Source organism: Seriola dumerili, unplaced genomic scaffold (genome assembly GCF_002260705.1).
Source record: "Seriola dumerili isolate Sdu_G_001 unplaced genomic scaffold, Sdu_1.0 BDQW01000432.1, whole genome shotgun sequence".
Taxonomy (NCBI): Eukaryota; Metazoa; Chordata; class Actinopteri; order Carangiformes; family Carangidae; genus Seriola; species Seriola dumerili.
This window is the reverse complement of record NW_019174687.1, coordinates 2,747,390-2,760,230: the sequence shown is the minus strand read 5'-3', so window position 1 is coordinate 2,760,230 and position 12,841 is coordinate 2,747,390. Positions and strand designations below refer to the sequence as shown.

The window sequence follows — 12,841 nt, the reverse complement described above, 5'->3', positions numbered from 1 at the left end:
CATCTCCACCATCAACACACGACACGGCTCACACACTTTTCTATCAGACACAGATGAGAGTGTGAGCAGACTCCCGGAGCTTATCGGCCAAATGGAAACGCAGCCACACATTATCATCTTATGATATTATTATTATTATCATTACAGGGGATGCGTTTAATGCCATCTCGCATGACAGCGTCCATTTTCCAGCGGAGAGCCGAGTTCGCAGCAGACGAGGTGGTAACAACCAGAACATCAAATATCAAAGCGCCGCAGGAATTATTCATGGCTGCCTTCATCAAGGGAGCCATTTCCATGATTCATCAAGTGTAATTTTGTCATGTAATAGAGGAAACGCTCAGCGCCATCGAGGGGATTGAAATTAATCCACAGCAAATGACAGGAAATGTAATGACCATCCTGCATGCTGTACAAATCCACACCTGAAGTCATTAAAACTTCTATTCAGCCTTAAAGTCTTTGTTGTTTTCTGTAAAAAAAAAAAAAAAGTCAAATAAATCCAGCAGCAGGGGGAGCTCAGAGTAACTAACAAAGAATACTCACCAACAAAATATCAGGCAAGTTAGTGTAGATAACAGTATAGGAAAGAAAAAACATCATTAGCTGTAGCCTTAATTCAGCTGATAGACACATTCTTGTGTTGTTGTAGTGAAATGTGATTTAATGGCAGTTAATTATCCCATAGTGTGACGGTAGATGGCCATGTGTTCTGCTCAGTTTCTGAATACAGGCTGTGTGCATTTCTCTGTGGACTGAGGCTTTGATACTTTCACAGTATTAATATAGAACCTAGACCTGATCTATAATCAAACAACAATGGACTTCTACCTTTAGACTATATGGACCTTTAATCAATTAGTTGGTCCGTCAATGGCAGCCATAGAGGACCTGAGACATGGAGGATACAGAGACATGTCTGCTCTGAAGGAGATGATAAGAAACCTGTAGATCGTTAGAAACAAGGTCATCAGGTTTCTCATGTTTCATGAAAACATCACATATGGAATCAGATCAGAACCAGACTCATGTTCAGAATACTATAGGCGATGTAAATCGTTATTGTTTACATGCCTTAAAACCAGAAGTCATAATTTTTACCCATCAAATGTATCTTATGTTGAAGGTAAAATCTGAGTCTGTACAGTAACTTGAGTCTCCAGATAAATGTATTGGAAGAGAGGCAGAAATAAATAAAGAACCAGAGCCTCACTAGAAATATGAAAGGAGAGGTCTCACTCTGCTGCTGACTTCTTCACACTTACTGTGAGAAAAATATGATTTTAGGAGCGACAACATGATTTAGAGGCTGGACTCTGAAGTGTGTGTGTGCACTGTATGTACGTACGTGTGTGTGTGTGTGTGTGTGTGTGTGTGTGTGTGTGTTCGCCTGCCGGCTGACAGATTGGCCTGCTGTGTGTGGATGTATTGAACATGGAGAGCTCAGTTGGGGCTCGGAGGCTGCCGATCGATTGACTAGGATCTGCAGCAGAGAGGCTCTTTGTTTCTGTTGGACTCTGCTGACAGCAGGACGCTGCTGCTGCTGCTGCCGCTTCTCACAGACTCCACCCAGCGAGACACACTACAACTGCATCGCCCATCATACACTCCTAAAATGTACACAGTCCCTGTCCAGTAAATGAGGATTTGTTGGCCTCATTTAACAGTGCCTTTATAAAAAAGACACATGAATCCGTTTTTTCTCTTATAACAGAGTTTTAACCTAATCTGTCTCTGAGTCTCACTACAACTAAACTGCTTCAGCAAATACATTTTATAATTTATACAAAGGTATTTAGCAAGTCACACATATGTTGATACTGTTGATTTTATATATGTAATGCCATAGGTTTCACATGGGTATTTACACAGGCTTCACACATTAAAATATTCCAAAACCACGTTTCCCATGTGGCAGCACATGTTCCACACTTTCCATGTGATTTTTCACGTTAAATTTCACATGTGCAAAAATCACACGTAAATGTGACCACATGTGGTTTTGCACATGTTAAATTCATGTGGTTTTTCTTTAAGGGATGTTCTGGTGTATTTAGTCAAGATACAAAATGAGTGTTCTCTATAAGAACTCAGAAACCTTTTCTCTTTTCCCTCTGAAACCAACCTCAGCTGACAGGATGAACGAGGAATCATCTGGTCTGTCAGTCTTCAGCAGAACGTGGGAGATACTCTGTGCTAGAATTTCATATACAAATTATACATGTTGCATTTCTGCAGGTACTAAGATCTAGAAACATCTACATCATTAATTCAAACTGGGGCAGAAGTAAAAGACGGTGCAGGTGCACAGGTTATCTGTAACACTGAAAGTGGAGCGCCAGACCTGTTAGAAAACCTTAAGAAAAGTGTGACACGATCCTTTTCCCCCAGAAGACGCAGTTTCACAGGTTGACGTTCTCCACTCGACAGGTGTGTGAACATGTTTGGAGAGTGAAAGACAAACACGGAGCAGAGAGCTGAAGTCAGGCTTCATCATTTATCTCTGAGGCTCGCTCGTCCGCTCCATCGCCTATGCGGGGGCAATCACCGGTTGTCGGCTCCACCCAATGCAGATGGTGGAGATACGTCTCTCTCTGGAGGCCACCTCCAATTAAACCCCCCCCAGCCATATTAAACAACACACACCGCTCAGTGCTCCCAGATGGTCACAAAGTGTCTCTGTTGCCAAACTTGGCAGCAGTGAGGCTTTCAGCTCCACTCCCACGAGACTGAGAATATCAGTAAAAAGCTCAGCACGGCCTTAACCAGAGGACTTAATCTTTACCGAGGGGGTGGGGGTGGGGGGCAGAGGAAGAATAACCGCACCTCAGGTTCCAAACAAGCACTTGACGTTTGTGTAGGGCAGATTAAGATTCAGCTGTAATTGATTTGTGTTGGACTTTCACTCAGAGCAGTAGTGAAGCCGGAAATGAAATCTTTAAATAGAAAAAAAAAAACACACACACACTCACCGTCTCCGTCTCCTGATCCGGAGCCAGGATCTGTGAAAACACAAGAGACACAACAACTGTCAGCTGGTATCACTGTTATCAAACACACAGTCTTCTTCTCTTGTTTTCTCAGTTTGCTTTCACACCTGTGGTTTAGTTTATGTGTTCTTTGCAGCTAGAGGTGCATGTCTACAGAGATTCCACTGTCAGTAGTTGGGTCAATTAACCTGTGGCGGTCAGAAGATTAAAACAGACGGTCTGTGCAGACATACCACCAAGACTTTCTTTTCTTTTAAAGCTCCATATTTTCTCTTCTTCTGTGATTTATTTGAAGTGTTCATCCATAAGAAGATATATTTGTGGTTTTAAGAACCATGAACCATCCTCCTCTCTCAGGCTTCTCTCTGGAGCTCTAGTAACAACAGCTCAGTGAACCAATAAGAAGAGAGGAGGCTCTGAGCCTCTCCTCTGATTGGCTGAGTGTTTTCTGAGTGATCCAATAAAAATATATCAGAATTCAGGTATCCCACAAGGTTGGATGGTGGGTCCAGGTGGGTGGGGCTTAGGTGACTGCTTTGTTGTTCCAGAAGTCGTGACGGCTGGTTTTAAGGCTCAGGCTGTGTCCGAACCACTTCCTAAGCTACTGCCTACTACATACCCAATGAGTACATACTGCATACTGCCCACTAAATGAACAAATTAGTATGCCATTACCAAGCTGACAGTTCGCACCGAAGTATACAGCCAGTATCCCAGAATGCACCTCACCAAAAACCGGCAATGACAGCGATGAGTCGTTGGCTCAGACCTGCAGTTCCATCAGGAAATGGACTCTAACAGTAAAATGTTGGCGCGGACGCCCTGAATTAAGAAATGGACACTGTGTTTGGACTTCCTGGCACACTGCTGCTGCTGCTGCTGCTGCATTAAGAAATGGACGCTGGCTGCTTTGTTCAATCAAATTTCACCTTTTGCTGCAGCATTTCTTTACAAAGTCATGATGAGACTGTTTTTTTTTAGTTCATGGAAAAGGAGGGAGAAACAGTCTGAGAGTGAGCGGAAATGTTAATGACTCTGTCAGGACGGTATTGACTAAACGTTTCAAACTGCAGGAGGAACCTCTTCAAACAGAGGAAAATCTTCCTGGGTGTGGAGAACATTCTTCTGCTAATGAGAAAATCATTTCATTCAAGTCTTTAAGTGAAAAGATAGAAACTCTTCTTCTTTTTTTAATCCTTGAAACAGGACTGAGATCAGCAGGTTGGACGTCCTGTTGTGTCCGTGTTCTTTGGATGTTAATATCTCATATATCCACCTACTAATCGGAATTTAACAAAATAAGAGCTTAACGATGCCAGGAAGACACCACTATCAGTAAAATCCTTCACTGTGACCAGAAACAATTTTTATTTAATTAGAAAACAAAAAAAAGGGGAAAATCATGACACCAAACCATCTGATCAGTGTAGATGCATTCAACACCAGAGATGGAAAAACTGTTGATAAAAACTGAAGCTCCTTTACAGAAGCGTTCACAAAGAGTCACCTGTTAGCTTGTCAGTCAGTGAAACATGAGTTCTAGGGGAGACTGTGGACGGTTGCTACACTTTTTTTATATTTTTCACGGTGACTCAAAACCTTTATATATTAAACTTATATCTGTCTGCTAAGGACTCATTCCATTTAAATTTGATTATACGTGACAGATCATTCACAATATTTATTGAATGAAAGAATTCAGATGTTGCAATTGACCTCAACCCTGGGGATGATTGAAACATATTGAAAATACATTTCACAAATTAACTATAAAATGAAGCCAACACTGAAGTGCTTAAAACTGCAGTTCCTCTAATGACCACTAGAGTCTGGCTCCAACAGTTAGTCAATCCCCATAGACTCCCAGCAGAAACAAACTTGTTTACATTTTATTGATGCTTTAAGGTGCACTATGCATTCCTGCATGGTTTCAGCGCGATTTTATTTTTGTCTCAAATCATAGGCATCTCCCCTTGATCCGCTAGCTGCCTGCCCCCTGAATACACTGTGAAAAAGCGCAGTCTCTGGAGACAACACAGGCGTCACAAACGGCAAACAAACACTAGGGGCACAGGCTCTCCCCCAAAACATAACAAACCACGTTCCAGCCAATCACTGACAAGATGGTTGGGGGAGGGGGTGGGGGTTAGTGCGCGTGCACATATGGGGGGGGGGGCAGTGAGCAGAGGTGATAGAGTAGCATGAGTATCTGAGAGTAGATAGCTGGACTACGCCGTGAACTAGGTCTAACAACTCAATGATATATTTTGGGAAATGGCCGAGGCACAGACACGACCAAAGAAAAGACATTCGGATGAATATATGGCGAGGAGGAGAGAAATGGAGAAGGAACGAACGAAGACCCGCATTTATATTGGGGAATTGATTCAAAGGTGGCGAGAACTCCACCGGCAGAAGGGCTTCCAGTCCGATGCAAACATGGGGGGGAGGGGCGAGCTTGCTCTGTTTTGTTTGGTATTTACTTCGAACGCCAACAGAAGTGACGTCATGCAGGAATACATAGTGCACCTTTAAAGTTATGTATAATTGAGGGCGTGGCCTCTTTGAGTGACAGGTGGGGGACAAGCAGGCACCAAAGTCTTGGCTCCACACACGCCACACTTCTTTGACCATATTTGGAGTAGCTGGGAGTTTGGAGGCAGATTCAAACACTGCCAAGATGGCGACGGCAGAGCAGCTCACTCTGAGCTTCAAAACCGCTCTTCAGAAACCTACGTCCATATTTATTTACAGTCTATATTATAAATAAGCATATTTTTTTCAATACATGCAGCAGCAGATGTTCTGTCTTCCTGGAGGGTCTAACTGAACATGTGCGGTGTGAGTGTCATCACTCTATCATGTTTCTGACTGGAGGAATAAGACTTGTTGCAACCATCCCCAGTCTCCCCTACAACATAATGTAGGGTAAGGCTACGTTTGCTGTGTGCTGAATGAATCCAAAATAGAGACATGACAGTGGATAGGTGAAGAAAAAGAGGTAGAATATATTGAAACTAAGGGTTCAGGTAGTTTAAACTGAATCCATTAATTTCATCCATCTGACAAAAACAAGCTGTAACTGCAGATCTGAAAAGCCCCCACCTGATGATTAAACTTCAAAGAGTTTAGTCCAAGAGCTGAAAATCTGTTATAAAACACATGCAGCACTGTTTTTCTTTCATCGATACTGAATGAAATGGAAAAAAATAACTCCAAACATCTTCATGAGGGAATATTTGACCGTAAATCACAAAGAGCCTTTGTAACGGAGCGTTTAGTTCATTACTGAGAGGTCACATTAACTCTGCTGCAGCTCAACGAATCAACAAATCCTCCCGAGGATTAAAAACTGAGTCTCTGTCGCAGCTGAGGAATCAGACGCCGCAGCAGCAGAGAGTCAATAAAACCTTCTGAGGAAATTAAACATGGCCGACCCTGTGTTTACTGAAGCGGCCCGAAGCTGTGACTGTAGCTCGCTGCTTCTTCTTCTGCTGCTGCAGTGCACACGTGGTTTTTCCTGGTGTCTCTGATGTGAAACATAATGGACAGAAAAACGAGCCCCTGCACAGTGAATCACAACTCAAAGCACAAATTTACCTTATAACTATATATATATGTATATATATATATATATATATATATACTGTAGTTTTTTTTTTGCCCTTTCTGCCTCTTCTGAACATTGCTGATCTCAACAGCGATGAACAGAAGCAGGTGTTACAATTGAATTTATTACAACAAAATGGACCCTTTTAAAATAAGATTCACAGTGTTTCACCACAGGCAAACACAAAGGTCACTTTGTAACCCAATTCCACGTTCAATTTTCTGCTCAGGTCACGGTGGGAAACACAAGGTTTTTCAAAAAGAGTTGAACAAGGCCACAACTTTCATTGGTGTTGTTGGTCATTGACAATGACGAAACAACATTTTGTTTATCTGCAGCTTCATTTAGGGGTCATTTAACACCATTTCTCGAAAAGAACTTTAAAGTTCGCCAAAACCTAAACTATCTGTATGGCAATTTGTGATTGGAGGAGAAATAAGTGTGAAATATCAATTTCATAAAACAGTTTTTGCCTGTGATTCTTCATTAAAGTCATAAAGCAAACATTAACGAACAGTCAGAGGATCAACAAAAGTTATTACAATTCATGTCTTAACACTCAGAGAAACCAAATCTTGCATGGTTGGATGGTGGGTCCAGGTGGGTGGGGCTTGGGGTGTGGCTGCAGGCGGTGACTGCTTTGTTGTGACATCACAAAGTTCCAGAAGTCCTGACAGCTGGTTTTAAGGCTCAGTTTCTGAATACAGGCTGTGTGCATTTCTCTGTGGACTGAGGCTTTGATACTTTCACAGTATTAATATAGAACCTGTACCCCATGTACCCCACGCTTGCCCATTGTTAAGGACAAGCAGTATGGCTAATGATTGAATGGAACTAAGAGGCAGAAACAGAAACAGAGATGACCATGTGCTTGTGGTTATATAATATATTCCTGAAGCACTCAGACATGTATGTGAGAGATATTGTCATGAGGCAGGTATGATTTCCTGAAACCTGTTGGTTTAATGTTGCACAGCTGGATGATCAGCAGCCGTATGTCAAAGCCATACTGAGGCAGACACAAAGCACTAACAGGTTAATATTTTTCTCATCACCCAGCGACTCTGTGGACTCAGGCGTCTCTACAGGCCAGTCAGGGGTTATATTCTCATCCCACTCTAAAGAGATGTGTTTGGGAAACTTATGGTAACATCACAGCGGTGGTGTTGGTGGTGGCGGTCAACTCCATCTGCAGGGGCAGTGGCCTGATTTCCCAGGAGGCACTGCCCGGCGCTGTGCTCTTATTACCCGTTACACTGGGGATCCGGCGCTGCAATATGCCCTCAGCTTCCCTCGCCTCCCTCCTGTCCTCCTGCAATTTCCTCTTCCCGAGATTTATGCTTCCTCTAATTGGAGTGTTGGGCGGCTGTGAGCTGAGGCAATGGCGCAAGAGTTTATTTCCCTGAGCAGGAGAGGAGGAGGAAATGCAGAGAGTCGGCTGCTTTCAGAGAGCACGCCGTGAGGTCATAGGAGGGAGGGAGGCTGCGAACTCCTCGCTGGGATCTGATCACAGGTCAGCGGCGGGTTTAGCTCCAGAGCTGACGGTCAGATGCTCCACACTGTCCTCAGGCCAGAGTTATCACTCTCTAAAACTTGTGTTGTTATTGCTTTGTCGACCGGAGAGAAAGACAGAGAGGATGAGAGAGAGGCGTCTGCAGCTGATTTCACACTGTTAGTTTATAAGAGGAGGATGTGACCTTATGAATCCTTTTCTCCTTCACCTGGGGCTTCACACAACTTTTAATAACCTTGTGAAGCTTTGGTATGAAGTTCTTTCTTTATTCTCTGTATTTAACAAACCTGTGGATATACACCAACTACAGTTTCTACTTTTTACAGAATGTGCTGTGTGGTAGGAAAGTGAAATGAGAAATTGTGGGACATGCTAAAAGATCATTTGCAGTGTTTTGGAAAATGGCTAATGGACCAAGTGCTACATAATGGGTCAGGCAAATGTTAAGCACTTTCCCTCAGTAAGAGTGATTTATATATGAAAAGAGAAACAGGATATGTTTGAATAGGTTTGGGGACCATTTATTGCTCTTGTGAAATGCATGGATATAACAGACTGTCACATTTGGGGGTATGGCTGGACCCAAATGCAACCAACACAAAGGGAGTAGTGCAAAATGTTTTAATAACAAAAAGTTTCTACTAACAAAACACTGGTAATCCAACTGAACAGGAAACCGAAGCACGAGGGTACACAAGGAGTTACAACAGGAGACACAGGGGACAACAACAGATAACACCAAGGACCATTACAGCAGATGAACCCACACGGACAAAGGGGAGTACAGAGACTAAATAGACACAAGGGAGGCAAGGGTGATTGAACACAGGTGAAACACATTAGGGCGGGGCAGACAATCACCGAACAGGGAAACAGGACAAAGACAGGAAGTACAAACATCAAGAGACACACAAGTAAACTGACTACAAAATAAAACAGGAAATAAAAAAATCCAAACAAATTGTCCGTCATGGTAAACCATGACACAGACGAGGAGGAGGAATGAGTACTCGTTGATTGAAACCTTGCAGCAACACGGTTATGCTGAGCTCAAGTTGCTAAAGATGAAGTACCTTTAATTTTTATTTTAATTTGCATCTGGGATTTATGTTGTTTTGTCTGAGAAGTTGTTCTTTGTGATTTTTGTTCTTTTGTGCCAGTTTGTGTGTTTTGACTGATGGGGCACTTTGCTGTTAGTTGTGCATGTCTGTCTGTGTAAGAAAAATGTTTAATAAACATTGTTGAGAAAAAAAGACCAAATTACTACTGGTAACCTTCATCCTCCCTTTCTACGCCACAACCGAACTGTGCTGTGTATTCATGAAACCATGACGCTGTCCGTGGTGCTGAAGTAACAGATTTACACAAACTCCTCATTTCATATTAAATTGTCTCTAAAGCAAATATCAAGAGCTCTCAGGTCATTTTAAGAGACATATTGCAACAATGTTCAGAGCGACCTCAGTTTCCTGAAGTAGTGAAGGAGCTTTTGTTAGAGTTAAATATTGCTTAGTGATCTTTGATTTCCATTACTATGGCAACGCGTCGGAATATATACAGGTGCCAAAACCTTCACTTCAACCGTCGCTGCTTAAAGTCCCTATTTATGTCAGGAGGATATTTCTTTTATTATTTTTGATAGTTTTAAAGGTCCATATAGTATAACCAAACCGGTTGAGGCAGACTTCTGGAATTTTCTGTTGTCACAACAAAGCCCCAAGCCCCGCCCACCTGGACCCACCATCCAACCTTACAGGATTTGGTTTCATTGAGTGTTTACCGGAAATCTGCTATATTCTTATTGGATCACTCAGAAAACAGTCAGCCAATCAGAAGAGAGGCTCAGAGCCAGAGACCTTTAAACCAATCCTCATTTCACTAGGGTCCCTTCTGAAACCTCTGACGGACTCTGGAGGGTCCCAGCTCTGCGGTTTGGGAACCACTCAGCTTTTAGAGAGAAACTGTAACAGTTCTAATCTGCGGCTCCTAATTGAAATTGATCTGTAGTTGATTAACTGGCTCGTTCTCTGAAATCAATCTGACTGATGGTAACATTAGGGAAAAGAGAGAGTGGGGGATTGGGGGCTTGGCGTGTGGTGTTCAATAAAAAATATGATGGTGAACGCTGCAGTAGAGTGCAATTAAAAACATTATTGAGAAACTTACAGTCACATTACAGGACGATCAGCTGAGTGAGTTAACATGAAGCTGCACAGTGTAAATGATACAGTCAGAGCTGTGGCACTACAGTTCCCATCATGCTTTGGGTGAAAACGATCAGTATAACGTTGCTGAAGAGACAGTGAGTTGGTGTGGGCTCCAAATGAGCACAGTTCCCAAACATATATTTAGTTTAACACCTGTAGAGTCATGCTGGATTGTTGGCTCTGTAACCATGGAAACTAGACAGTATTCACTGGACTACTGTTGTTGCTGAAGATGTCTGCTGGTGATGATGGTTGTGAGGATGTGAGGTGAGAAAGATACAGAGGTTCTCCTGTGTATAAATGTCTTTAAAACGGTAGTTCACCCAAAGTACAAAAACACAGGTTTTTCTGTCTGCACCACAACACAATAGAGGTGAATGGAAGTCACACACCTGAAATATGACACTATAAATACAGTGAAGGAATTAAGCCTGAATTGGTCCCTGACTAATTGAAGAGGTGCTTAAGGGGGGGTCATGATGCCTGCTTAATCGCATGAACAACCACCGGCCAGGCTGTCGGACAGTCACTTTGGATATCAGGAACATTTGTTGAGGAACATGACGTCATCTTTTACTTTGGAGGTGTGGCATTCAAGGCGTCACAGATTTGCTTTTTGAGCTTCTGGAAGAAGACAAATAACTGCTATTGGAGTGGATATTACAGACCAGGACCTATGTTAATCGACAGTATAATAAATACTGCACATGTCATTTTCAAACTTAAGAAAGTTAAAGTAAAGTTATACTTTTAAAAATCTATATCACCACCACTGTGGATCATTCTGGAAGTGTTTTGTTCTACAGTTTGTTTACATGTGAAACAAGTTGCTGAAAGGTCTCAAAATCAGTAGCAACTTATAAACTACAAATATATGAAATTTTAAGTTTATAAGTCCAAGTGTTATTTTGTAATTAATGAAAATCTTTCAATTTCCCTCCATTTTAATAAAACTGAATGAGCATTTGAGAAACTTTTACATAACCTGAAAGTGTAGATTTTTTTTAAATTCATATTTTAGTAGGTTCACTGTAAAAAAAAAATAAATAAGGAAAATGATGTACTAAATGTCCTATATTTAAATTATTAAGTTAAACTCAACTAACAAATTAACAAATATATCATTAAAATGAAAATAAATATAGAACATTTAATAAATATATAATGATTATATACATTTTAAATAAATATAAATATCAATAAATTAATTTAAATGTTATGTTATTTGTTTATTATAATAATAATATGATAATATAACTATAATAATAATATTCTAATTATATTCTTATAAAACAACCTGCACATACAATATCACAGATTCACATTTTTGTTTTTACACCATAATATCCCCCAGTTGCCCTCCAACCAAATAAACATTTAATATCGTACAAATAAATAATAATAATAACAATAATAATAACTATAATAATGTTTTTTTAAGTAGCCTAATTTAAAAGGAATTGTTAAATTTAATGGCACCAGTATCTTCTACAGTTCAAATCATTAAACGTGGCTTTATGATGTTTCCATTAGAAGTTATTAAGCATTAAATAGAAGCAGGTAAAATTTCCACTGTGAGTGTTTTTGTTTGATTTTATTTGGCTGAACTGTCAGATTTCCATGTCAACAGTTTTCTTTTATAATTCCATGTCTATCACTTGACGACGAAGGAACCAGCTGCAGGAACATGACTGATGGAAGAAAGGAAGACACGTCACGTCTGTTTTTACGAGGCAGCGGATGAATTATTTCCTCTGACGACACTTTAAGGACATTTTAAATGACTGAAACCTTTAAAACACTGACTGATGTCCTTCACACACTCTTTCACTAGTCGATAAGAATAAATGAAGAGTTGTTATTCCACACACCCACCCCCTGGTTGACCCTGTGTATTTCCTGGCAGACTCACCGGCGGAGCAGGGGCCGTCAGACACCCGCGAGATGAGTCTCTGCTGTTTGCAGGACGCCTGTCGCCTGTAGCACTCGTTCTGGTAGGTGTCTCCGTTCGAGCCACACACAGGGATGTAGTTTTTGTGGCACTGGAAATCAAACACAATCAAATGTTAATTAAGTTTCAATGTGACCGCTGCTCTCCAACTCTCCAACTCCAGACCTGATGATGACCACTCACAGTGGCTGAGAGAGCTGGGCCTCATGAACGCTAAGAGTACTGACCACGATGTGTTAATTCAATCAAGTATTTGAAATTAGGCTGATACTGAACATTGTTTCATTCTTCTTTGTCCAGTTATTCCCTGACATTTCCCTTTAGAGCAAATGACACGATGAGAAAAAGGTGGCGGTCACCCTTTGTTTTGAAAGTCTCTAATCTCCAAACAACTTCCTAGGAAGTTTCTGTAATTTGGTCTAAGTGTAGAGAAAACAGACAAAGTTCTGGGACAGTCGCTTTAGCTAAAGTTGAGTTATTTCAGGTCAGCTGAGTGAATCACAAAGTGGCATAATACAATGCGCTCTGTAGGTGCGCTTGTGCATAGGGTAACGGTAGTTCAGTGGTTGT

General features: G+C 41.3%; 1 protein-coding gene across 1 annotated transcript in view; it reads right to left on the bottom strand.

Moving 5' to 3' along the window:
* Positions 1-12,841, bottom strand: part of tmeff1 (transmembrane protein with EGF like and two follistatin like domains 1) — a 97,723-nt gene that overhangs the window by 33,758 nt on the left and 51,124 nt on the right. The window contains exons 3-4 of the mRNA XM_022761875.1: positions 12,233-12,362; positions 2,973-3,002 (exon numbers count right to left, since the gene is read on the bottom strand). Coding sequence (XP_022617596.1) covers positions 2,973-3,002; positions 12,233-12,362 — 160 coding nt within the window. The remainder of the gene's footprint in view (positions 1-2,972; positions 3,003-12,232; positions 12,363-12,841) is intronic.